Genomic DNA, 26,773 nt, shown 5'->3' with positions numbered 1-26,773 from the left:
TTTTCTGCTGGTTCCGTGAATGTACCAAGCTAGTCCTGACTCAGGACCTTTGCACATGCTGGTCTTGCAGGAAGCCTTGGGCTTCCTACAGGAATGGCGGCTGCTTCTGCCCTTCCTCACCCTTCAGATCGCCTCAGATATCATCTTCTCTGAGAGGGCCATCTTTTACTACTCTCTCTAAAGGTATCCTTTTTATTCTCTTATTTCAGCATTCATTTGCTTCTTTGCACGGTCTCAATGTGTAACCACTTTACGTGTTTTTTGTTTGCTTCCCCGTCTGTTAGCTCCACGTAAACAGGAGTCCTTTTTATTTTATTCAGAACTGTATACTCAACTCCTAGTCCACAGAGTAGGTCTCGACAAATAGCGTTGAATAAATGACTTGACAGCTCCACAACTCCGAGGAACCACAGGCATCTTAAGTTGTTTCCCCATAGCGTCCCCTTCTTTGTGGTTCCCTAGGGCACAGGCTGGGCTTAGGCTGCAAGGACTTCCTTCCCACTGCCTGCTTTCTTTGGATCTAGGCATTTCTTGGGGAAAAGGCTCTTATGACATCATGGCGCACTCTCCTGTGCCGCAGTGACATCGTTACCGTCGCTCACTGCATCACAAGCCCGTCCCCAGGTTCCTCTCCCTTCCCTTGGAAGGCCCCATCCTTCCCACTGACAGCCCCCGGCCCAAGCACGCGTCCCGCCAGGTACCCAGACGTGTACGTCACGTCCGCCCGCCCGCGCGGCGATGACGTCACAGCTCAGGGCTAGCGTCATGTGCCCCCCCCGCTGGGGGCGGGCCTTGAGGGCGGCGCTTCCGGTCGGCGGAGCTTGGCGGCCAGTACGGCGGTGGCGGTGGCGGCGTCGGCGGCCGAGACGCGGGGATGGCGGGCGCCGGGGGCGAAGCCCGGTTCGCCGGGTTGTCGCTGATGCAGCTCAACGAGCTGCTGGAGGACGAGGGGCAGCTCACAGAGATGGTGCAGAAGATGGAGGAGGTGAGCAGAGCGGGGGCTCGAGGCGGCGGCGGCGGCGGCGGCGGCGGCGGGGCCTCGAGGGGGGCGCGCGGGGCCAGGGGCCGGCGGCGGGCTGGAGGTGGCCCGAGGCGGTCGCGCGCCTCAGGTTGGGTTGAGGGGACTGGCACGAGAAATATGAGGGCGGTCTTGAGACGGGGTAGGGGATGAGGGGACGGAGGCTGGGGCGGAGCTGGGCAAAGCGTCCTGGGACGCGGCTTGCGGGGGCTGATGGGGTCCTGAGGCGGGGGGAGTGGAGCGGCGATTAGAGAGCCTGGAACGGGCATTTGGAGGCGTGCAAGGCTGGGGCTGAGTCTCGCGGGGCGAGGAGGGAGTTGGGGGATCGAGACTGGGTTGGAGAGAGTGCAGGGGACGGTAATCGAGGATTAGGGCTGACCGAGACCGGACTGAGGGGGGCCGAGGGCTAGGTCTGGGCAGGGGTGGGGGGCATGGGAAGGTTGAGGGGTCCAGGGGGACTGAGGCAGTTATTGGGGTCTAGAGAATAGGTTTTGAGGGACTGAGTGGACTCGCTAGATATGAATCTTAGGAAAGGCTTAGGGGTTTCAAGATGGGTTTGGGGGCAGAGTGTGTGTAGGGAAGTCTGAGAGGTAGTTCTGAGATGGGATTTAGGATTGGGCGGGGGTCTCCGAGGTTGGGAGACACGAGGCCGCGGACTTACACGGACCACTCAAATCTTAAGCTGGGTATCTGAGGGATCCTGAGTGTCCGAGGGGCCCTCCAGCTCATTTGGAAGGGGCCTTAACAGCCTTCTCCCAGGAGGCTCTTCTCCACGGTTTTGTGGGTGGCAGCAGGGTGCCCTTTCTGGTAAGAGTTGCCCCCGCTCCCTGGAAGAAGGGAATGTGGTAATTCTAGTATGATGGCTTTGCGCCACTGTGTCCTTCCTTGCTGGGGCCATGGAGGATTGCTGGAGCTGTTTTTTGGGAGAAGGTAAACTGGGGGTCGGGGGCTGACAGCCAACCCCCACCTTTTTGATAGTAGAGGGGCTGCCGGGTCTCTGGGAGGCATGCCCACCACTGTTCGTGGATGGCTCACTGCATCCCTTGTGGCGTGGTTTGTTCTCAGGGGTTACTGTCTTCACTCTTGCGTTTGCAGTGTGTGCTTTCTTGTCTGCTTTTCTCCCGGCCCTTTTGAACTCTTTGCCTGAAAGGCCAGTCCTGTGAGTCTGGGTCTTCTCCCAGCAGGTGGACCCAGGCTGATGCAGCTCTCCCCAGCCCATCTACCACTCCTACTCCTTTGTCTCTGAAGTCTGAGCCTTCCCACGCCTACAGGGCTGAGCTTCTCACCCAGAAGCCTGTGTGGGGGCTTTTGGCTTTCTTTCCGAAGAGGGATTGTTCAGCGCTGAGCCAGCCCCCTTAAAAGGGAGCTTGTGTGGAGGTTGCACATTCAAAATCACTGGAAAACCCTCAACAGATCATTGTCCTGGGCTACAGAGAGGCCACTGTAGTAAGATGGTATCAGTCTTTCCATTAATCCACCCCTTGTATTCACGGGCTTTGTAACTTGGCACATACAACGTTGCTCTGAGATGCAGTGTACCCCATTTATGGTCTCCATGTGGCGCTTTCCATTTTAGAGAATAATAAGTGACAAAATCCATCTTTCTTGACTGAATGAGAGTTTCATGTCTCCAAAGAAAGAAAATCTTTGCTTAGTTTCTCTGCTTTTCAGTTGCCAGGAGACCTTTTGTTGATTGCCAGCAGGCATCTTTCTGGCTTAATAATAAAATGATAGGTATGTTTCTCTGCTGTGTAACACTGCCTACAAGTTATTTTATTATACATGACTGTCCAATTTCAGAGCAAGAGTACTGTGGTTATATTAGTAGAACATTAATAGAAGGAAACTGCCTTTTAGTGGAGGGAAGATTGTGAAGGCACGTCTGCTGACTCCGGCTTCACCTGTTTCCTCTATCTGAGAAACTGGAGGTTACTATTTAAAGGGAAAGGCAAATTAATCTAGCAGGATTTTTTTTTTTTTTTTTTTTGGAGTAAAGGTGACCTTCATAGCACAGTACCCTATGGAAATACTGAGGACCAACTCCTCTTAATTACACCACATGGTTAAGTTAAATTACTCAGCAGAAGTTTGTTCTTCAGGGTGTAGTGCTTTTAAAACAAGGAAACTGAACATGAAGCCCGAAATACCTTAGCCAGGCAGCACACCTAGCCACGGTCACCCTTCGCAAGTCCTGTTGCCCTGGTCGTGGGTGGTGTGTTTCTGAAGGAATGGGTGTGCAGTGAACGATCGAAATTCTGGCCATGGTAGTTTCACTCAGCTGCTAATGCTGTGCATTGGTGTATTTTGGGGGTGGCTGTGAGACACGGTAGAAGAAAATACTCTGTGAACTGTCCCTTCGACCAAATGGTATGTTTACCATCTGGTGGTAAAGAAAGTTCAGGCTCTGGAATCATACACTCCAGGCTGGACCTGGCCATTGCCCAGCTGCGCAACTGCACGCAGGTCACCTCACCTCTGTGAGCCTCTGCTGGGGAGGGGTATATGCAAATATTTATTTCATAGAGTTGATGTGGGGGTTATGTGAGAGAGTGCGCATTAAGTTCTTAACACGGCATATAGTTAGTGTTCAGTAAAGAGTAACAAATTAGTAATTTGTGGTTCTCTTTTTAGACCCATAACTGACACTCATGCAAACAGATCATCCTTACCCCTTAATAGGGTCTTATTTCAAGAATCTGAAGTAAATTTTTATTTGCTGTTAGCCTAAGAAACCTGTTACCTTTCTGTGGTCAGAAGGATTATGTATCTTAGCAGGGCTAGGATGAGATAGTAAATGGAACAGGACTTTCACAGCGTAGAATCTCTTGACCCTGAAGGAAAAGCTTTTTTTTTTTTTTTTTAAATGGCAGAAGGAAGTGTTTTAAATTGTAGAGTAAGGTTTCTTCAAGCCTGAGGGGCTATTTTGTGGCAACTGGAAAGTGTGGCTAGGTTTTGAAGGCCCTCACTGGTAGGTTTAAATACAGCTGTGCATTATGTTTCACTTACATTGTTTTAATTGTGGCATCTGAGCTTTAGTCCAGTTCGAGACTAGATTCCAGTCATGTTGGAGCTGCAGACATTCTCATTTTCCCTGCCCGTGGGTTTCTCTTTTCCTGTTCCTCCTGTCCGTATGCAGTTCTCTAAATGTAGTACCTCCCTGGTGGTCACAGGCTCTTTCCTTTTGCTCTGGGCTGATGTTTCTTATGCACATGTTTTTATTTTTATTTAAAGTTATTTTTACATGGCAGTGGAATGCGCCTTTCTCTGTCTGTCCACGTTAACCCCATTGGACTTGCAGGGCACTCCCTTAAAAGGAACTGTCACTTGGGGGATTAGGCAGCTAAACCTGACCTCTTGGGTCATTTCTCCCAGTGTGCTTTCTGAGGAAATGCTGATTGGTTGGTGCTAACTAATGATTCACTAAGGATTCAAATTCAGGATCTTTGTTCCTGTGCCCAGTGAAACTGCCCACACGCAAAAATTCTGAGGGTCTGAAAAAGATTGTTTTGTGGAAAGTAAAGAGTCTGGTCTAGAAGAAGCTGTTTCCCTAAGGCGTGTTCTGGTGTGATTTGTGTGGCTCTGCAAAGCTACTGCATGAATCATAAGGGTTCATTGAAATGTGCCGGCCAGGGACTGCTTCCGCAAACAGGCTCTGAACGCTGGTGGGACTGGTTTTTAGAAGCTGAGGTTTAAAACTCTTTTGAGTGTCTACTACTGAAGTTTGTTTCTGTTTGTGCTGTACATTCAATATTGTATATATCAAGGCTTTAACTTCAGTGTTTAAATCTTCTCTTCCATGGACCTATGACTTTAACTTTTTTTTTTAAGATTTACTTAATTATTTATTTGTTTTATTTTTGGCTGCATTGGGTCATCGTTGCTGCGCACGGGCTTTCTCTAGTTGCGCCGTGCAGGGGCTACTCTTCATTGCGGTGCATGGGTTTCTCATTGCAGTGGCTTTTCTTGTTGCAGAGCATAGGCTCTAGGCACACAGGCTTCAGTAGTTGCGGCACGTGGGCTTAGTTAGTAGCTGTGGTTCGAGGGCCCTAGAGAGCAGGCTCAGTAGTTGTGGCGCACAGGCTTAGTTGCTCCACGGCATGTGGGATCTTCCGGGCCCAGGGCTCAAACCTGTGTCCCTGCTTGCAGGTGGATTCTTAACCACTGCGCCACCAGGGAAGCCAGACTTTAACTCTTGAGTAAAAAATTACCATGCCCCAGAATATTTTCTGAAATCCATTGTTATCTGACTTTTTCTTTTCGTGGAAAGATTTCATGGAAAGAGCATAGCTGAGAGTTTTGTGAATTATTTCATTATTTTAAAGATGTGCTTCCACTGCAAAGTGAGAATAGTAACCATGCTTGCCTTTTAGGGTTCCTGTGAGGCTAAGTGGAATAGCAGGTGAAGTCAGTAGAGGCTAGCTCTCTTTCTTTAAAGACATTTTCAAAATTGTTAGTGAAATCCGATCCCTTGTTTTAATTGCTGTCTCCTTCTTTTGTCTTGATTAAAAGTGCAGTGGGGGTGGTACAGTACAGAACTGGCTTTTGATACCAGCAATGTGACCTTTGACAAGTATTCAGTCTTTCCAGTTGCCATTTCCTCATTGGAAATAAAGGGGATAATAACAGTCAGCTACTCCGCAAGGTTGTTGGGTGGACTATGTGAGATAGGTATTTAAGATGCTCGTCATGGTACCTGGCACAGAGTGAACACTCAGGAAATTGTTCCTCTTGACTATTATTGCTGAAACTAAAAGGCACAGTGTCCTTGCTGACATTTCAAGAAGATTCCATTTCGTTTAAGTGCTGTGGAGCACTTACTGTGTGCAAGGCGTTGTAGAGGATAGAAACATGGCGGATGATCCCTATATTATCATTTAGGAGGTAAGAGATGGACTTTGATAGGTGGGTAAGATTTAAGAAAATAAATGAGCAAATACAGTAATTCCTATGTGAGGGCGTAGAATAATACAAGAAACATCTGCGTACCTGCCAGCAGCTTAGGAAGAAAACATGACCAAGCCAGAGAAAACCCTCTGTGCTCCATCCTGAGTGTGAGCTCCACCCCCAACCCCCCAGGGAGCCACTGTCTTGAATTAGGTATTTATTTCTCTAAGTAGTATTTTGATAAAAGTGGGGACCCAGGAAGGAGTGACAGCCTGAGCACAGGCACCGAGCAGGAAAGCACGGGATGGGTTTTATGATTCGTAAGTTACCGTATCAGATTTACTCCTGCAAAGGCAAGTGAGACTGGCGAGGCAGAGAGCCGGGCGGGAGCTCGTTGGTGGTTCGTTTGGTGGCACTGAGTTTCCGCAACGCTGCAGCAGAGCAGCGGGCTGAGCAGAGCAGCACTCTAGGAAGACTGTTTTGGCAGCAGAGTATGGGCTAGATTGGCGTGGGAGGTTCAGGAAGACCAGGTCGGAGGTGGAAACGGACGTGCAGGTAGGAAGAGGTTAGGATTTGAGCTAGAGTTCTGAGGAGGGAGATGCGGACCATCTGGCTGCACCCCTTCACACGGCTGTGCCCTCGTAGGGCTGTCCCTCCCCCTCCCCTGCCGGCCGAGGGACCCCATCGGCTTTGCCTTCCAAATGCTCTCGCCCTCTCAGAGCCAGACACGCAGTCCCTTAGCCTCTTTGTATGCCTCCTTGCTGGCACTTGACACACATTTTGTAAGTCCATTGCTTCCCTGTGTCCCCGACTGGCCTGGGGGTTCCATTTTATTATGTTTATTTTTGTGTCCTGGGCGCCTAGCACATGCCTGGCACACAGGATGTGCCCAGTGAGTGCTGCTGAGCGAGTGGAGATAGCTGGGCTTCAAGTGGAAGTGAGTAAGAGGGTGGGCCAGGGTGAGGCTGGAGGAGGGGAGGGGGGTCCTTGAGACTGTCGTAGGCTGGGTGTGGGGGACAAGCAGGGCAGTTACGTGGCATCGTCTGGCAGGCAGGTGAGTATGCAGTTCTGGAGCTCAGGGATGGTTTGCTCAGAGGTACAAATTTGGGGGCTAACTTCCTCCAAGCACGTGTTGAAATCAAGGAGAACATAAAAGTTTGAAAGGCCATTAGGAGTGATTGTTGGGTCTGGAGAAGGAAGGAGGTGCCATGGAAGGACAGGGAGAAATGGGTCTGATGACCTGACTTTACAGACAAGTCAGCATCCTGTTGCGGTGCCTGTACTGTAGACTAGTCCAGAAGAACCCAGAAGCGGGCTGCCCTGGTTCAACCTCATCGTCATGTGCAGCATTGAGGTGCTCTTGAGCTAAGCCAACTTCACTGTGGATTTGGCTTTTATCACAGTATTTGTAGCAGAACGTTGCTGTGGGGATTATGCCAGGCAGCAGTGCACGGTTGTCTGTAACGACCTGTGCGTCAGTCGCTGCTCACGGATGTGATCGCTGAGGCTCAGAACATGCCGAGGCAAGAGTTCTCGCTGGTTTATTTCCTTCTTCAGCTGTGTGGGTTTTTGCAGCCCATCATTATTCAGGAAAACCGTCTTACCCAGTGGTACAAAGGCAGAGGAAAGTTCTTTGTAGAGTTTCTGCAGAGGGAAGAGTGAAAGTAGAGCAGTAAGATGCAGCTTTGCCGTCAGTAGGTTACTTTGCAGTATGTCATGGACTTGTGATGAACGTTGCTTATCATACCAAAGAGTGCACGTGAAGAGCAGATGTTTGAATAGCTGTTATGTTACAAGCAATGTCGTAGTTAATGTTTCTTTCAAATCAAATCTTTTATTATCTCCAGGGTTAGCTAATGGCATCTTGAGGTTATATTCATACCCATAGGCCAGGGCTGGGGTTGACAGAGGGACAGAGTAAGCGCTAATTAGTGTTCGCCATCAGACAGCGGCTTTCATTACTGTCAGCACAGTTGAGGTCAAGAAAGTTTATTCATTTACTCAACCTTTATGGAGCACCTTGGGGCTGTGAAACCACTAAGCCACAGAGTTTTCATCTTTTAGGATCACACAGGCATGCAAGAGCCAATTTCAAAGTACGGGTGAGACAGTAGGGGTGAGGTCACATCCGAGTGGGAGGGAGACCCAGCGAACCTTTGCAGGGTAGGGGGAGAGCCTCAGGAGTGTTTCCCGGAGGAGATGACTCAGGAGCTGTGACTGGAAGGGCGAGTTAACCAGGTATGAGGGAGAAGGGCTTCCAGGCCTGAGGCTGGGCTGCACGAGCAGAGGGCGTGTGCACAGGAATACTGCTGGCCTTGCTGGAGGGACCGGGGCAGGGTGTGGGGAGAACAGGGCCAGAGAGGCAGGCCAAGACCAGACATCCCCATGTTTCCTGAGAGAGCTTGGGCTTCACCCTCCCCTCAGAGGGGAGCCACTGGAGGATTTTAAGCCAGGGAGTGAGTGGTGTGGTCACACTTGGCGATTTACAGAGATGATTCAGGCAGCCAGGGGAGGATGGATTTGAGGGGGCAAGACCCCAAAGCAGGGAGATCAGTTGGAAGGCTGAAAGAGGATTGAGAAAACAGATTTTCAGGCAGCCAGACTCTGACTTGGAGGCTTACACTGAACTCATTGCACAGCCTGCTGAGTCTTGCTTTGCACACAATTCAGATAACAACACGCTTGGTCCTATAGCTAATCTGTCAGTGGCAGATTTTTTAAAAGGCTGTAGGGAAAAACTAGTAGAGCCAATTACAACATCAACAAATAAGTAAAGGACTTCCTAGGTGGTGCAGTGGTTCAGAATCTGCCTGCCAGTGCAGGGGACACCGGTTCGAGCCCTGCTCTGGGAAGATTCCACATGCCGCAGAGCAGCTAAGCCTGTGTGCCACAAGTATTGATCCTGTGCTCTAGGGCCTGTGAGCCACAGCTGTTGAGCCCGGGTGCCACAACTATTGAAGTCCACACGCGTAGAGCCCATGCTTCGCAACAAGAGAAGCCACTACAATGAGGAGCCGGCACGCCACAATGAAGAGTAGCCCCTGCTCACATCAACTAGAGAAAGCCTGTGTGCAGCAACGAAGACCCAATGCAGCCAATAAAATAAATAAATAAGAAAAAAAGGAAATAAATGAAGCTGCATTAAAAAATGTAAGATTGGCTGTTCAGCATAGGATTTGGGTTGCTCTAAGACTTCGGACACAGATTAACCTTCCTAAATGTTGATTTCCTCATGTTTAAAATGGGAGAATTAAAATACCGTCCTTAGGAGACGTTTGGAGGATTAAATAAGATAATGTTTGTAAACTGTGCAACACAGTGCATGACCATAATAAATGCCCAGTAAATGAAGCTGTGACAGTTGTTAATGAAGCGGTTGGGGCTGTTTGATTTCCGGTGGTGTTTCCTTAATCACGTGGTGGTTAGCGGTGATTACAGTAAAAGGGTTCCATGGTGAAGAACTTTGGGAAGTCTGGTTAAAGGAGGGGGGCTTTGTTTTGCTTTGCTTGGTTTGCTTTGGTTCTTACAGCTAGTATGTGTTGCAGTATTTCCCACACTGACTCCATGGCAGAACTCAGTCTGGTGGGGCCAGGTTCCCTGGGGGCACACTTGGGCAAATGCTTGTTTAAGGGGATGAATGTGTCCATCTGCTTCCAAGGCCCAGGGGTATTGGCTTCTCGCTACAATTACTGATATTGATGATTCTGTCTCATCAAAGGCTGTCCTTTGTACTTTCATGCACTCTGTTTGAGAAAGCAAGGACGTATATATAGTATTTAAGATTTCTGATCCCAACTGATCAAGCCTTTACAAATGACATTTTTTACGTTTATTATAGAAAAATCAAAAAATGTAGACTAAGAATAATATCACATACAATACCGCCACTTAGATAAACACTGTTAAACATTTTATATGTTTTCTACCACTGGGATCCTTCTGCGTGTAGAGTTTTTGTCTTGTTTTTTATCTAAATTTATGCTCTGGGCATCTTATTTTTTGTCTGAAGATTCTTACATGATATTTTATGTGGGTATGCCACAATTTATGTGGCTAGTCCCTTACTGGATATTTAGGTACTGAGTTTTTTTGCTTTCATAAATTGTATTGTGGTTAACCTCTTTGAGTATACATCTGTTAAAATATCAACACTTAATTTTTTGGAAAATGAATCAGTTTTAAGTTCCTAGGCAGTTCGTTTAGTTAGAACATCTTATTCCCAACATCAGTTATAGTTGCGTTTTTTTTGTTGTGAAATTTAAGTAGAATAATTTTGGGTAACTCATTCTCCTTTGACTAATCCCTTTCTCTACCCACAGACTAAAAAAAAAAAATCTCGTTATTAGAATAGCATTTTCTCATACTGAATAGAAGATGAATAATTTCAGTCATGTGAGAGTAAGCTTTATTAAACTGAATTCTTGAGCCAGGTGTTGGAAAGTTTAGATTGTGATGTGTTTTAAATATAAAAGCAAAATTGTCAAAAGATGTAGTCTTAATACATATCTGGGATCTAGATAGGCATTTTCTTATTTGTACCTGTGTAAAGACTACCCTACAAGATTCTCATGCATGCTTTTCTTGTAGATTGTGGTTAAGAGGAGACAGGGAAGAGGGGAAACCCCCAGAACTCTTACTAAACAAATGAACTCTTTGGTTGGTTGTTCTGGAATGAAACTACTAATAAGAAAAGCAAAGTTTAGAAATTGTCTTCCATAGGTTGCTTTCTTTTGGGGGACGGAGGAGGGATCTGGATTTTAAAATTACAGTAGACGCTATTAATTGACTTTCCTCCACTTAAGTGTTCCAGTAATTGGTGCTCTTCATGCCCTTCATCAAACATAACGATTGATGCCCCCCCATCATAATTAGATGTCCGGGTGTTTCTGCTCCCGCACCGCAGTTTCATGATTACCGAGAGTCAGGTGTCTTTGCTCTCAGACCTGTTCATTCTGATTTTTTGTTATAGTAATTACATGATTTCATTAAGTACTATGGCAACCGAGGAACCATGTGTGAAAAGAGAGGATGAAAATTGTAAGCTGAGTGCTTTGGAAAGAGTTAATATAAGGTGATTCACTAGGAGGAAAAAAAAAACCTTGCTAGTGAATTAGGCATGGACTAGATTGGCGGAAAATTGAAAATTCCAGAAGGATTCTGCTCTCATCTTGTTTGTCCACTGTGTCTTCAAGTTCCCCACATGAGAGGGTATGGTCTGGGTGAAGACCTTTTGGAACTAGTGGACCCTTCTCTAAGAAAGGACCTTTGCCTTAAATGGAAAGTAAAAAAAAAAAAAAGGATAGATCTTTAAAATTCCATGTGTTTAGTTTGGTTACTGCTTTAACCAAACTGCTCAGTTAACCAGCAGCTGACTGGTTCTGATTCTGTGAAGTGAGGGCTTCTCTATGTTTCCTGGCTCACCCACTGTGAGATTCTGATTCTGTAGGACCAGGCTGGGGCCAAGTGTGACAAGCCCCTTGCTTTTAGGAAACGAGGGACAGAGACAGGTGGCATCGTGATCAGTTTGGGTCCCATCCTGCCTTCTGCTCCTCACCCCTTTCTTCTTCTACCCTGAGTCCTCAGGAATCACAAGGCCAGTGATACTAAGAAAGTATCATTTATTATTGACACCACTTTCCACACAAGCCCAAAAAGTGGGGAGATCTTGGTCCCTGCCCCCCCCCCCCCAAATATTAGGAAATAAGTCTTCTAGTTAAAAAACAACAACAACAACAGAACACCCTGGTATGTTGTGCCTCCCAGAAGTAGAAAACAGTCCAATCCTGTGTTGCTGAGACCACTTATTTCTTCCTTGGGGCTAGTCCATTGATTTTTAAGCCTAGCTTTTTGCATTTCTGTAGTCAGTTACACTTAAAGTGAATAACATACTAATTTTTAAGATGCTAGCCATCTCCATGTGGAAGGGATTGGTCGAGTCTCCATCCATTGTGTGCCGCTTTCTGAAGACAGCAAGTTTCTCTCAGAAAGAAGGATTTGGGTATCTGCAAACAGAAATAGCAGTCTTTATTCATCTAATATGTTCTGTTTGTTGAGTGGTTGTTTTGGTGGAACATTTGATAAGCAGCTTTCCTGAGTAGGCTGTAGCCTTGGAGATGTTTTCACACAGCCCACGAGATTGTTGTATTTTAGAACAGTTTCAGAATGTTCTACAGTTCTTTCACTGTATTTTTTTGTATTTTCATATCCTTAATTTTTTAAACATGTTAACTAAACATACCAACTCAGCAACTGTTAAGTTTTTTCAAAAAAACTCAAGGAACATTTGGGTTGAATCAGGCCACATTGTGTGTGTTTGCAGGTCACCTCTAGGGTATTGTAGGCGTGGATTACAGGCTCCACCTGGTGAAATGTGTGCATCACTGGGAAGGTCTTTTCACTGAATGGAAGATGAATTTGGGTTTTCTGTTAACCTAACCTTTAGTATTAAAGCCCAAACTCAAATTAATGTGCTTTTGGTGAAATCTCCCCTAAAATGAGTTGGTGAACTAGATCAAGTGTAGCACAATAAAAGGAAATGAGGTTAACCTGGTGAATGCGAGCCAGCCTTTTTATCACCTAATCCATAAGCCTGCTGTGTTTAAAGTCTTAGTGCAACCTGAACTTTTCTAGTAGAAAGTACAAAGGCTAAGATTTCTTTCATTCTTTATCTTTGTGTTATCTATAACTTTCTATTTAACTTTTTAATTAATTTTTATTGGAGTATAGTTGCTTTACAGTGTTGTGCTGTACAGCAAAGTGAATCAGTTATACACATACATATATCCTCCTTTTTTAGGCTTTCTATTTAATTTTATTTGGAGAGGAAAATATCAAAAAAAAAAAAAATGAATTTCCCACTGGAGGGAACCAGTATTTCTTTGAGGAGGCCTCGTCCGGGTTGGGGGGCAGCAAATGTACAGATGGGTCTGGGACATCTTGTTTTACCAGAGAGCAGGGCGGCTGTCAGACCTCTGGGGTATGTCAGCCCAGGAGCCAGCTCCAAGTGTCTCCCACTGGCCATGGACAATTTGAACATTAGAAAGAGTAATGACTACAGCTGATTAAAAATCTGTTATGCTTAATAATGATACCTCCACAAAAAGCTTATTGGTCGTTTTTGGAGATTGCTTGAGCACTAACTCAGTCTTCTAAAAGTTGGTTTTAAAAGTGGAGGGACAGCGAAATCAAACATTCATCCTGCTTTTCCTATAGAAATTATTTCAGATACTCAGACAGATGAGGCAGAATCCTCATGGAGGAATTCAAGCCAATACATACAGAAGATGAAATTGAATTTTAATAAGTGTAGTTATGGCATTGCAGTTAGAGTGATAAAGTTCTTGCCCATTAAAGATACATATTAAAGTTTTTAAGGGTGAAATGATGTTATGCAGAGATTTGCTTTAAAATACTAGCCCCCACCTCCCGGCAAGAGTGGGGAGTACAGATGAAACACGATTGGCAGAGGTCACTAATTGTTGAACCTGGGAGAAGGACACACAGGGATTCGTTATATACTTACCTCTGCTTTTGCTTTGTGTTCAAAGTATCCTAATAAAAGGGTAAATAAGAGACATAAATAGAAATGAAATTTAGGTGGTTATTGGAACTTGAAAATAGAGAAGTGGTGGTAGACTGGATTTTGTGTAGCAGAGTAGATTTTGTGGCATAATTCATGGTACAATCATGTAGAAAGCACACCTGGAGACAAAATATCCTAACGCTTAATGTCATACCTCTGGAGTTACTTCCTGGCACTTGTGACTTCGGTGATCTCTTAAACCTCCCTAAGATTGCATTTCCTTTTTCCTGAGAAAAATGGGGACAAATGTGTCTCACCCTCGCTGAGAGGATTACATGGAGATAATGCATGAAGGGAAGGTGGCACAACGCCAAGCACGCAGTGAGAGCTCAGTAAATGTTCACAGATACTGTCAAAGTGAGTCAGGTGTTGGCGGGAGTGAGGCTTTCACATCACCACCAGTAACTTGTCTTACTTAAATCTTTAAATTCGCATCTATTTGATTTTTTTCCCCCATTTTTCTCCCCTGAGCCTTTTATTTGAAGAGCAAATGCAGTCAGGGCTACAGGCTGCAGTACAGAGAGAATGCGCGCTCTGGAGTTGGGCAGTGTTCAGCTCACAGGACCTGTCTCCATGGCGGCCTGGACGCCGGGACCTAAGCTCAGGAGGACAGACTGTGTTCTGGTTGTTGTCTCCCCAGGGCCTGGCATGTGATGGTGCTTCTTAAGTATTTCTTGAATGAATGAATGAATGAATGAATGAAATGAGCAAACCACTGTGTTGGAGCATGTTGTCGTGGCTGTTATGAGCCATAGTCAAGGTACTGGATTTATGACTGATTTAAAAAGAAAAAAGAAAAAAGACATGTAAAGTACAGTGGCTTCCAAGCCATCACAATCATAACATCACTCCCACATTGTGATATGCTTTCCAGGAGGGCTGAATTTCAGCTGAGGAGAAGGGATCTGGTGAAGCTGACCCACGTCTAATGAGTCTCCACACGTGTTGCATGTCTGATATCTGCTCAGTAATGGGTAGTTTTGCTTTAGAGCAGTCACTGTCATAACCTTAATTTTTTTTTTTCTTTACATTTCACTTCCAAACTGTTATCACTCCTGTGGTGAAGTAAGGGTGCAAATAGCTTTGTCTGGTTGGTTGTAAATAACGAGCATTAATCTATGATGTTACTGTTTAAAAATTTATTCTAAACATTCAAAGAAGCTAATCTTCGGGACAGCTTAGCCAGTTGTTTTTGTTTTTTTGTTTTTTTAGTTTCCTCATCTCAATTTTATCGTGAAGAAACTGACATCATGCAGGCAAAGTGCTCTGCATGATGGCTGACACATAGTAGGTGCTCAATTAATGTTAACTTTTTTAGCTTATCAAGTTTTTAACAACTGACAGATAGTAGTGTAGAGCTGGTGCAGGACTGGCCACAGGTGTGCACTTGTCACCTCCAGAACTGAGGGACGGAGCAGGGTGTGGAGAACAAGAGAGGGAGAGAGGGCTGCTTTTGACTGGGGTGGGGGGTTTGGTCACCTACAGCGACCCCAGAGGGAGGGGGCCCAGAGAATCCCCTCCTCATTTCACTCTCCTGAATCCAGCTAGAACCAGAGGCAAGGGGCCTGTTGACATGGTGGATGTGGTTCCGCCACTTGGCCCCTGGGGCACAGAGCAGGATGGAGAGTGGATCTTGAGGAGAGGAAGAAGATTCCAGGCCTCGATTAGTTTCCTGTGGACACCATAACGCATTACACAGATTTGGTGGCTTAAAACAAGACAAATTTTTTCTCTCACAATCCTGCAGGCCAGAAGTCCAGAATCAGGGGCGTCCATGCTCCCTGCAGAGGCTCCAGGGGAGAAGCCGTTCCTCACCTCTTCCAGCGTCTGGTGCTGCTGGCTTCCTGGCTTGGGGCCACATCCCTCCCTCCCCCGCCCGTCTCCACAGGGCCTTCTCCTCTGTGTGCTCTCCTCTGTGTGTCTCGTATAAGGACACTTGTCATTGGATTTAGGGCCACCCAGGTAATCCAGGCTGATCCCTTTGTCTTCAGATCTTTAACTTAATTATATCTGCAAAGAGCCTTTCCCCAAATAAGGGCACATTCCCAGGTTCCAGGGGTTAGAATGTGGACACGTCACTTTAGGAACCACTGTTCAGCCCACTACCAGCACCCATTACTCCCAGGACAGTTAAAACTCCATTGTGACACAGTGGTAGCTGTTGGTGTGACTTTAATTTGTCTTCAGTCGATGGGTGCTTCTCGAGGGCAGAGCCCTGGCCTGCCTCATTCACCCCATGTCCATCGCCTACCCTGCCCAGAGCCAGCGCATAACAGTGCCTCAGAAAATCCTTTTTCGGATGAATGAGGAAGCAGATGAATAGACAAGCACCGTGAACTGCAACGCAGAGTAAATCCAGAGGTGTGCTCTGTGAGGCCACGATAAAAGAGCTCAGTTGTCGTTGTATGTTAGAGGAAAGCCAGTTCAGTTGTATCAGTCAGGCCTCAAGGGGCATTTAGTAAAGGGTTCTTTACAAGGAGATGGTGGGTGTAGACCCCCTCAGGGCTGGTGCAGTGCAGCGTTGAGTTGAACCCTGCGGGGATGGGTCGAGTGGTGTGGGAGCTGTGCCTCAGAGAGCGCCCAGCAATCAGTGAGTGAGAGTGTATGTGTTATAGCCTTGTATGCGGCTGTTGGGGTGGGAAAAAAGCCCAAAGCCACAGCCAGGGCAGGGATTTGAGGAAGGAGGGCATTCCAGGCCAGGGAGCAGCCTGAGCGGTTGTTGGTGAAGAGTGTTTTATCTACCAGACAGATGTTTACTTGTTAAATAAAATGGGATCGTTGACTTTGTGTAAATACTAGGCCTTCTGAGCATGGCGGTGAGTGAGAAGGCAAACCTGTGTTTTGTTTTTTGTTTTTGGGCTGTTCCACATGGCATACAAGATCTTAGTTCCCAGACCAGGGATCGAACCCACACCCCCTGCAGTGGAAGTGTGGAGTCTTAATCACTGGACCACCAGGGAAGCCCCCCAAACCTGTGTTTTTATCTTAGTTCCCCAGCCTAGTTTCTGTGTCCTTACTGGGTTTTGAACATTTAAGGGACTTCAGTACGATCAAGAATTTCCATCTGTTTTGTTGAAATTTGCTGACATAATTCAATAATGTCATTTGCTTTGTTTTGATAAGGATTATGCCGTAGTGTTAAGAGAGAGTAAGGGACTACTGAGCGTTTTTACATAAAGATTTAGCTTAGAGACACAGGCAGATGTGCTCATCGCAGTGTTTAGGAAGGCACAGCTACAGTTACAGTTGAAGGGGCAGACTGGCCAGCTTGAAGCAGAACCTCACATTGTAGAAGCATCTGGTTTGGAAAACATGCACTGCAGACCCGAACCTTGACCCAGCTCTGGGCAGTGGAGCGCAGGCAGGCTCCCATCCTGTCCCCGAGTGCCTCTCATTTGTAACTACTGCATGTGTCATCCAGAGGGGAGTGTATGTCTATTTTTCTCCTTCTTTTGTTTTGTGGGGTTTTTTTTAATTATTTATTTTTTTATTTTGGCTGTGTTGGGTCTTCGTTGCTGCACGTGGACTTCTAGTTGCAGCGAGCGGGGGCTACTCTTTGCTGTGGTGCATGGGCGTCTCATTGCAGTGGCCTCTCTTGTTGCGGAGCACGGGCTCTAGGTGCACAGGCGTCAGTAGTTGTGGCACTTGGGTTCAATAGTTGTGGCCTGCAGGCTCCAGAGCTCAGACACAGTAGTTGTGGTGCATGGGCTTAGTTGCTCTGCGGCATGTGGGATCTTCCTGGACCAGGGCTCGAACCCGTGTCCCCTGCGTTGGTAGGCGGATTCTTAACCACTGTGCCACCAGGGAAAGTCCCTGTCTGTTTTTCTTTTTACCAATTTTATTTTCTACCACAACCCCCACCCAAATAAATAAATAATAACCTATGCATTTGAGGTAGAACGTACATTCTGTGAGAATCTCCACTCTGCCTGGACAAGTATATGTAAAAGACCTTGGTTTTTTGTTGTTATTGTTTTAAATAAAGGAAGCTTATCTCCCTACAGCCTCTGCCATTCTGGTTTTACTAATATCTATCAGGGTTTTTTTTATTAAATTAAAACATGACTTTCTATAAATTCACACATGCTTGTTATAATGATTCAGACAGTATACACAAGTAGAAAGAGGAAAGTAAAAAGTCCCACCATTGAGAGGTTGCTGTTAGCTTTGAGTGACCATCCTTTCAGACATCCCTGCTCATGGATGGACAGGTGAGCAGAAATCGCTGTATAAGTGGATCTTACTGTAACTGCTGCTGTCACGCATCTCAGTTTTCTTTGATTTTGAACAAAAAAGGAAACTGAAGTGAAACGGAGTACATTGATAAAAATGCTTCATTACCACAGAGAGATTATTTCCTGAAAAGATTTCTCTACGGTTAAGAAAAAGGATCATGAGAAACATCAGAAGGTTGGGCCCCTGTTTTCAGTTTCAGGGTCTGTGGCTCCCCCTGAGGCCTCCTGGAGCACAGGGCATCCTCGGATTGCTAGGACGGGAGGCGGGAGTTGGACCGTGTGTCACCCAGGGTGGCTGCCCCGTGAGCCTTGCCCAGTGTGGTGTGCCTGTCCACCTGTCCCCGAGCCCTGTCCCCACCTTTGCTTTGCAAATGATGGCACTAGAAAAAGCCTGGCTGCTTCCTCTCAGTTTTCCTCAACTGGGACGACGAAAAGGAATATTGGGGAGGAAGGTCTTTCTCTAATGCAACATCAAAGGCGTGTTTAGAGGCTGTTGCTTGTGTTGGAAGAGCTTTATCAGAAGCTGAAGAAAGAGGCTTCTCCCCACCTCAGCCTACGCCCTGGCCGCTGTCCCCGCCACCACTGTCTGCACCGTCCCTGCCGCCACAGTCCACCTGGAGAGTGCTGTGGGTGCGCCCTGGGGAGACACTGAGAACTTCCTGATACTCATGTAAAAACATCTGAATACCCAGGGGATAGAAAGATGACAGCCAGCATAATGTTCGCCTCCGTCGGTTGACGTTTTGTTTTGCCCCTTTGCCTCTGTGCATCCTGTGCGTGACACGTAGAAGACGTGGTTCTGCCCTGACTCGGACCCCCAGAGAATCAGCTGTATTCATAGATATGTTTTAGGATGGAACTGTGAGGCACAGATCACCTGGGGGCTTTGAAGACACGCTCCGGGCCTGGATCCCCTCCTAGAGAACTGGGCTGATCCGGGGCTGGTGAGGGGGTGGGGAATTTGTCAGCGCCCCCTCCCCTGCAAGTGGTTCAGGGGACGCTGGGAACCCCCGCTGTAGGCTAGCACTTGGTGGTGCTAGGACCGTGCGCATCCCGGACGGCGGGGCCTTTCTAGTGGCCCCTCGGGAGACCTGTGCGTACGGTGCCGCCTGCGCTGAAGACTTGGGGAAATTCCCAATCAGATAACCCTTAGATCCAGGGCAAGTGAGACCCTCCATAGAGGGTCTTGGGACCCCACGGAGTCCCCAAGGGCTCCATGAAGGGAGCGCATCTGTTGCATAAAGAATTTGGGGCTTGACAAGCACAGCTCATCTTCTTTTTTTTTCTTTTTTTTTTCAACTCTGCATTTTGTTACCCACCTTGTTTGCCAGACCTGGCCCCAAGTGACTGGCTTTTTAGGGGATGAGCGGGTCTCTCTGATTTGTTCAGCAGATCCTTGCTGAGTGGCTGCTGGGTGCTTGGCACACCGCAGAGGGCAGAGTGCTGCCTGCCGTAGCCCTCCAGAGGGGCTGTTGGTGAGCGGAGCACAGACGAGGTGCTCGCTGGTCGCCATTAGTGGCAGGAGAGAAGCAGGCGCTGTGACAGAGGGTGGCTGCTGGCTTAGGACGGTCAGGGAGGCCTCTGCAGACAAGGCACTAAGCTGGGGCCGGGCAGTGAGGAGGAGCTGCGGCCCTGTGGAGAGAGAGCTTGGCTGGTTGTCAGAACTGCTGGGATGGGGCAAGTGAGGACCCGGTCACCCCAGGACTCAGAGATGAGGGCTGGGCAAGTCGGGTTCCATTTTCGCTGATTCTCAGTTTGAGGGTAGGAAGGTACCTGTTCCTCTCAGTTCTCTGGGCCTCACTCAGGGCCTGGCAGATAATAGCTGCTTGGTAGGTGTTTATTGAACACAGAACTGATGGAATCAGAATGGCAGCGTACACAGGGTGCTGGGTCCTGACAGTGGCCTCGGACACCTGCCCCCTTCCCGCCCATCAGATGAGACCAGTGGGAGCAAAAGATCTCATCAACAGTTTATTTATAATTAAACTTCGAATTTTGAGAGAACTGTAGATTCACGTGCAGTTGTGAGAAATAACGTAGAGATCCTTTGTACCCTTCCCCCAGGTTCCCCCAGTGACAACATCTTGCAGAATTCTAGTCCACTCCCAAGCCAGGATTTTGACACGGATACAGTCAGAGCAGGGCATCACGGCCACAAGGAGCCCTCCTGTTGCCTCTTACAGCCACGTCCCTGCCCCCAGCCGCGAATCCATCTCCTTTTCTGTAGTTCTGTCCTTTCAAGCATGCTGTGTACACAGAGTCACGGAGCCTTTGGGCTGGTGTGTTTTTCCCGCTCAGCCTCATCCCCTGGCTAAGCTGCCACGTGTCTCGGCAGCTTGTTCTGCCTTAGTCTGCGCTGTGCTCACGGGGTGGGTGTCGCCGTTCACCTGCTGAAGGACACCTGGGTGGCTTCAGGGTTTTGATTACAGAGAAGGCTGTTCTGAACATTCATGTGCAGGTTTATGTGTGAACGTAAATTTTCATTTCTCTGGAATAAATGCCCAAGTGTAGTTTCTGGATAGGATGGTAGTTGCCTGTTTTGTTTTAAAAGAAATTGCTGAGCTGTTTTCTAGGGTGGCTGTGTATGTTCGTTTGTTTGATCTTTTAAATGGCTTAATCGAAGGAAAGACTCTTCTGCGGGACCTCTAGGTGCAGTGTACATGGAGGCTGAGCTGCTTTCGGGAGGGGAGGTAACGGGGGGCCCCCAGAGCCCTTCTGAAGCCCTGCAGGACCAGGAACCCCATTTAAACCAGGTCTTTCCGGCCCCATTGTCCTTGCTGGCTAGATTGAGCTAGAGGCTTAATTTTCTATTTTAACTTAAATTCTGCTTTAAACTGAGCCTAATCTTGAGGGCCTGTCATGCGTGCAGGAGATGCAGATTATGTGTCTCCTGAGGAGAGGAGCGCCTCCTGCTCGGTGGTCAGGGCCTCCAGCCAGAGACCTGCATCCCAGGGCTCGCTCTTTGTTCTCACGTGTGTGTGTGTGTACTTGTGTGTGTGTGTGCGTGCACGCGTGCTGGGAATTGTGCACCAGCACCGAAGGGCATGGCTGGAGAGGGAGGGGTTGGAGCGGAGGCAGCGAGGCCAGGAATCTGCAGTCAGACGAGCAAGAGGAAGGAAGCAGCAGCGAGAATAGCCTGGGTGGGGTGGGGTGTAGAAAATACGAAGGGGAGGCCGGGATGGCTGGTGTGGGGCTGAAGGAGAGCTTCCGAGAGAAATGGGGGCAAATGAGGCTTCAAATCCAGAAAGCGAGGGGCTGCGGGCCGTGGAGGAGCCGTCGCCTGGGAGCGGAAAGGGATCTGAACTGGAAATAGAGCACGATGTTTTTGCTTTTTTTATTCAGCTGTACTTCTGGTTAAGTTTCATTAGGACTTCCTTACCTTTTGGAAGGAAGACCTCCCATTACCCCCTCTCATCCCTGAGAGATACAGGCGGGCTTCTCCACCCCCACGTGACCTGTCACCCCTGGAAGCACAGAACCCTTGTTGGGCAGATAAATCCCCACCCCCAGCTTTGGGTCAGCAGCGCTGATGGGACCAGCTGTCCGGCAGCCAGGAGCTGGGGAGACTCGGGTCTCTGCTCAGACGCGAAGAGCTGGTGGTGGGCTGTGGGGACAGCAGAGCAGGGCCCCTGAGCGGATTCCTTCCCAAGGTCTCCGGCTTTCGTGTTTGATCTCTAAGCCTGAGTTGACACCATGCCAACTGGCCCTCTTCTGATAATAAGTGATTCTTTAACTTCCCTGGAGTAGCAGCAACTTGTTTTGGAAGAATCTAGCTCTGAATCTTTAGAGCTGTCCATTGGGAAGAGCGCAATGGCAGTGGTGAGGAATTCCAGTCGCAGCTCAGCTCCTGGGCTGAAGGCCTCGGCGGGTCCCGGGACACAGCCCGTCCTGCAGGCCCGAAGGAGCGGAACTGGCCTTGCTCCTTAAGAACAGGGAGCCGCGTCCAAACTGGACATCAGGGCTGGAGTTGTGGTGGGGGCATCTGTCCGGCCAGACGGAAGCTGATGCGCGGCCCCGGGGGTGGGGCCCGGGGCTGACGCGCTGGTTCTCATCACCCTGTATGGCCCTTGCAGACGCAGAACGTGCAGCTTAACAAAGAAATGACGCTGGCCAGCAACCGGAGCCTGGCAGAAGGAAACCTTCTCTACCAGCCCCAGCTGGACGCTCTGAAAGCACGTTTGACCCAAAAATACCAGGAACTCCAGGTGCTCTTTGAAGCCTATCAGATAAAGAAGACTGAACTAGGTAACCCTTTTAGGGTGATCTTCCACGAATAAAGAGGGGTGGGAAGCGTGCATTTTCAGGCTGCTGCACTAACCAGGAAAGAGATGTTATTAGAGAACAATTTCAGATTAAGACAGTGATTACTGCTGCAAAAAAATAGTTTATATGTTGGATTGTGCCACTAATTTAGAAAAAGAAATTTGACTACTTTTTAAAAAAGACTCCATCTTTTCCAAACAATATAGAAAAAGGCAACTTTCTGAATTATGATAAACTGTATTATCCTGTGAAGGTAGGCCCTCACATTTAATGCTGAAAAATATTCATCACTGGAATATTTTATTTTAATGTCACACGTTATTTTGCAGCCATTATGAAGTGGTGCAGGAATTGACTATCGTTAAGCCTGAGTGCTTTGGGGTAGCTTTCAAGGAAACTCTGAGATTAAGAGAAGGTTAAAAAGGGAGTTCCCTGGTGGCAGTGGTTAGGACTCAGTGCTTTCACTGCTGTAGCCCCGGGTTCAATCCCTGATCGGGGAACTAAGATCCCACAAGCCGTGTAGGTGTGGCCAAAAAAGAGAGAGAGAGAAGGTTAAAAAATCACCCCTTTCAGTGAAGTTCACCGTGACGTCCGATGCCATGATCCATGTACCTCTGTAACTGCAGTAAAGATGCACCGTAACACACCCGACCAGAATGAGTAAAGGAGAAAAGACTGGCAACACCGGTGCTGGTGGGGATGCGGGGAGGAGTGAGAAGCGGAGAGGCTGTTTGTCAGCACCTGCTGCAGAGAGACGTCTGTGTGCTCTGTGATTCAGCAGTTCCACTGCTGGGTGTCTCCCCAGCAGAATCAAACGTTTGTGTCTATCAGGATAGGCACAGGAGTGTTCGTTGTAGCTTGCTTTGTGAGAGCTAAATTTGTAAACAGTCTAAATGTCCATCTACAGAATGATGGTAGGTTGTAATACTACACAACTTCCAGTGCCACACAGGATGGAAAGAAATGAACTGCTGACTTGTGCAGCAACGTGCGGGGTCTCAGAGACGTGGTGCTGAGTGAAAGGGGCCCGCGCAGAGCACACACTGTGTGATCCCACTTGTGTCAAGTGCAGAACTGGGTGGGGCTCTCGGGTAGTGGAGGTCAGCACCTCTGGGAGTGGGCCCGGGGAGCGTCTGCAGACATTCCATAAAACAGTCTGGGGTGTGGTGGCTGGGTTTTATATGTGTAAAAATTCAGATCATATGCTTAAGATGCATATACTTGATATATTTATGTAAATCATCACTCAAAAATCCAAAGGAAATAAATTATGGGGTGATTGCAGGGTTAGAATGCAAGGTTGGGTCACGTGTTCAGTCCTCGCCCCTGTGTTGTGGGGAGGCGGTGACACTGGCTGCTGTAACGCCCCACCCCCGCCCACCCCCGTCACGTGCACTCGCTCCTCTCCTGGATGTTACACGGTCTGGCCTTGCAGCTTCCTGGGAAGTCGGCTCAGTAGGTGTGACTCCCCTGTCGCCTTTCCAGCTAAAGCGACAGGAAGTGGGGAGGAGACTGGGGGAGCCTGTTGTTCTGAGGGGCCCAGGGTCGTGGTGTTTTCTGAGGGTGTGCTGGTGCCCCGACCCCATCGTGCCTCCTCCTTCCAGATAAACAGTCGAGCAGCGCTTCCTTGGAGACCCTGTTAGCGCTTCTGCAGGCGGAAGGGGCCAAGATCGAGGAAGACTCCGAGGTAAGTCGAGCCAGCCCAGCGGGACGCCCCAGGGCAGTGACCCGGGCCTGGGCCGCTTTGGACCGGGCGTGCCGGCTGCGCAGAGGGGGCGGCCGGCCTGTGGGCTGAGGCGAGCGCCAGGCTGGGGGCCAGGGCAGCAGCGGGGCGGCCTGGTCCTCCAGGGAGGGGTGCGCCCTGCGCCGCCGACCCGCGCCTGTGCCGCGGGGGCCGGTGGCTGAGCTGCCACGGCCTGGGCAGCCGGCTGGGCAGGGCCTGTGGGCAGGGCCGGCGAGCGCCTGAGGCCTGAGCCTCGCTGAGCGATGAGGACATGAGTCAGACTCAGAAGTTGTCTGACCAGGCGGTGGCCTGGCAGGACGAGGCCGCGGGGTCCGAGGAGCTGTCGGCCGGGCGGCCCCGGTGGGCACGAGCAGGTTTCTGTCCTGCTGGCCGTGGGGGGGGGGGGGGCGCGTCAGCCAGGGCACAGCCCGTGGAGGGACGGGAACGTTGGTCTCCGGCCGGGGGACTGAGCAGCTCGCGCGCCCCTCGCTTAAAGGCTGGCTCCCCGGGGCCTGCCGCCTGTCCAGCTGGCGGCTCGCGAGGGCTCCCTCTGCCGGGGTGGGGGCTCCCTCTGGCCAGCCAGGGTCGGCAGCGAGGAGCGGCCGGGGACGGGGAAGGGACGGGCGTCGGGAGGAAGCCGGCCCTGCGCGTCCCTCCCTCACGGCTGACCTGCCCCTTTCAGAACATGGCAGAGACGTTTCTCGATGGAGAGCTTCCTCTGGACTCCTTCATCGACGTCTATCAGAGCAAGCGGAAACTGGCCCACATGCGCAGAGTTAAAATCGAGAAGCTCCAGGAGATGGTGCTGAAGGGGCAGAGACTGCCGCAGGCCCCGGCGCCGGCCCCGCTGCCGCCCAGGGTGCCCGAGGCGGCGCCCGCCGCCCCCCTGCCCTACCCCGCCCCCGAGGCCAGCGGGGCCCCCTCCGTCGTGCCTCGGCGCCTCCCGCCCCCGGTGCCCGCAGGACGCTTAGCCACACCGTTCGCCGCCGCCGTGGGCCCAGGACAGGCCGTCCCGTACCCAGTAGCACAGTGCCCGCCCCTCCCATACCCAGTCGCACAGTGCCCGCCCCTGCCCCCGCGCGGGGGCCTCCCCGCCCAGCAAGGCTTCTCCTCGCAGCAGTTTGTGTCGCCACCGTACCCACCAGCGCTGCCCCAGAGACCCCCGCCCCGGCTGCCCCCGCACCAGCCAGGCTTCATCCTCCAGTGAGCGGCCCTCGTCCTTCCCGTGAGACTCCCTCGCCGGCACCTGCTGGCCGGGGCTCCGCGCACACGGATGGAGGCTGTGAGCACAGCTGCTCTGCCGAGGGCTCTGGTGCTCGGGCCAGGGCGTCCATCTGGTTTTTAGAGCCGTAGGTCAGTGGTAAGTAGATGTAGGACCCTGGTTTATGGACCCCTAGGCGGCTGTGTGCTGGGCCTCAGCCTGGCATCCCCGTGATCATGCTGGTTGGTGTTCTCAGTGTGATTCCTCAGTCTGGTGTTGAATTCGTGATTTTGGGAAAAAAGCCCCCCCCCCCCCCCCCGCCCCGTTCCCTTGTAGGATTGTGGTCCTCCTGCGGCAGCTGTATTTAATAAGCATGGTTCATCATTTCTGCTTTACTTCCAAGATGGTTCTGCGTGTCCCAGCCCAACACCCACCGCAGACCCTGGTGGGGGTCGGTCGGGTGGGGCAGCCCAGAAGGTGCTCACTGAACCTGTGGGGGGGGGTCCTCACAGTCCCTCCCTCCCCCGAACCTTGATGCTTCAGAGCCACCCTCGGAGTTTGCGCTTGGCCCACTGCCACGTCCAGAGGCCGGGCGGGTTGTGGCTGGGTGAGGAGGTGGCTGTGAGCTGGACTTTGCACAGCAAGTGACGTCCCCAGCTCCTCCTCCTCTGCCTCAAGCCAGCCTGAGGGTGTCTATGAAGAAATACTCCTCCAATATTTTTACTGTGTGTGTGATTTTCCTGTTTTATATTGGGAAAGAAAACTTTTTTGCCACTCACAAGACCATTCAGGGAAACTTTATGAAACATGCACATGTTGTTCTGAGCAGGTCGAGATGCAGATGAAATGAATGCAATTTCCTTTCTTGCAAGCAGTGCACGGTCGCACCTGCGGGGGCCCGTGCTGTGCCTTAGCTTCCCTGGTGCTGGGAGGGGCGGCCGGGCTGCGGGGCAGCGTCACCCGCAGCTGCTGCCCCGGAGGCTGTGTTCCCAGAGGGGCTTGTCTGCATTCGTTGTCGTGTGGCAGGTGGAAGAAAAGTCCGCCAACCTTGCACCAGGATACTTAGCCAATACTCTCTGCCTCTGGCTGGGTGTTGGGGCAGGGGTGCGACAGAGGGATGCCAGCAGCCTCTCAGCTTGGCCTGGAGGAAGCCTGCCCCTCGGTTAGGGAGGTGCAGACAAGCGCTGATGCTGTGGCAGCACCTGGGACTCTCCTGGCCCTCTGGGTTCTCCTCTCCACGTGCCACGTGTGCCGGGTTCCCAGGGCCCAGCTGGGGCGGAGTGGGGGGGAGGGTTAGTGTTGCCACCCCCCTGTTGACAGAGAAGGCCCGTGTGCTCAGTTGTGGAACTCCTGACCCCGGCCTGTGACTCCCCAGCTGGCTGCTGCCCCGGCGACAGAATCCAGGCAGAGCTCAACCGGGTCTGTCCCAGCAGGCCGTGGGCGAGGCAGCCAACCTTTGTCCTCAATTACTGTATGTTTCTGCTCCTGGACTTGAACTCTGCTGTATCATAATTGTTTTTTAAGAGAACAGCTATACAGGACGATTTACTGCCCTGCCAATCAGGTGGGCATGCCACGTCTGCAATCTCGAGAGTGGTGCCACCCACCCCGTACCTCTGCCGCCTACCAGGGGCACAGCCAAACATGTGAGCTCGGCGTCGATGTGGGGAAGGGGTCGCCAGGCTGGCCTTGTCGTCTCCAGGGCCACATCTGAGCTGTGGTTGTAAAGCTGTTAAGATCCTTTTTAATAAATAGAGAATTGTTAATAACGGCCCTGTCCTTTATTTGCCTGGGGACCCTCATGGTGTGTGTGGTTCTAGATATCAGCAGTCAGCGTTCCAACCGCAAAGCTGGCTGGTGTGTGGCT

General features: G+C 50.0%; 1 protein-coding gene across 1 annotated transcript; it reads left to right on the top strand.

Moving 5' to 3' along the window:
* Positions 1-821: 821 nt before the first annotated feature.
* VPS37B (VPS37B subunit of ESCRT-I) lies at positions 822-26,671 on the top strand. The gene is made up of 4 exons (XM_057746052.1): positions 822-985; positions 21,793-21,964; positions 23,587-23,669; positions 24,388-26,671. Exons 1-4 carry the CDS (start codon positions 875-877, stop codon positions 24,910-24,912), a joined length of 891 nt encoding a protein of 296 aa, XP_057602035.1. The 5' UTR covers positions 822-874; the 3' UTR covers positions 24,913-26,671.
* Positions 26,672-26,773: the final 102 nt, after the last annotated feature.

This window comes from Hippopotamus amphibius, chromosome 8 (assembly GCF_030028045.1).
Source record: "Hippopotamus amphibius kiboko isolate mHipAmp2 chromosome 8, mHipAmp2.hap2, whole genome shotgun sequence".
Taxonomy (NCBI): domain Eukaryota; kingdom Metazoa; phylum Chordata; class Mammalia; order Artiodactyla; family Hippopotamidae; genus Hippopotamus; species Hippopotamus amphibius.
This window is presented reverse-complemented; position numbering and strand designations above follow the sequence as displayed.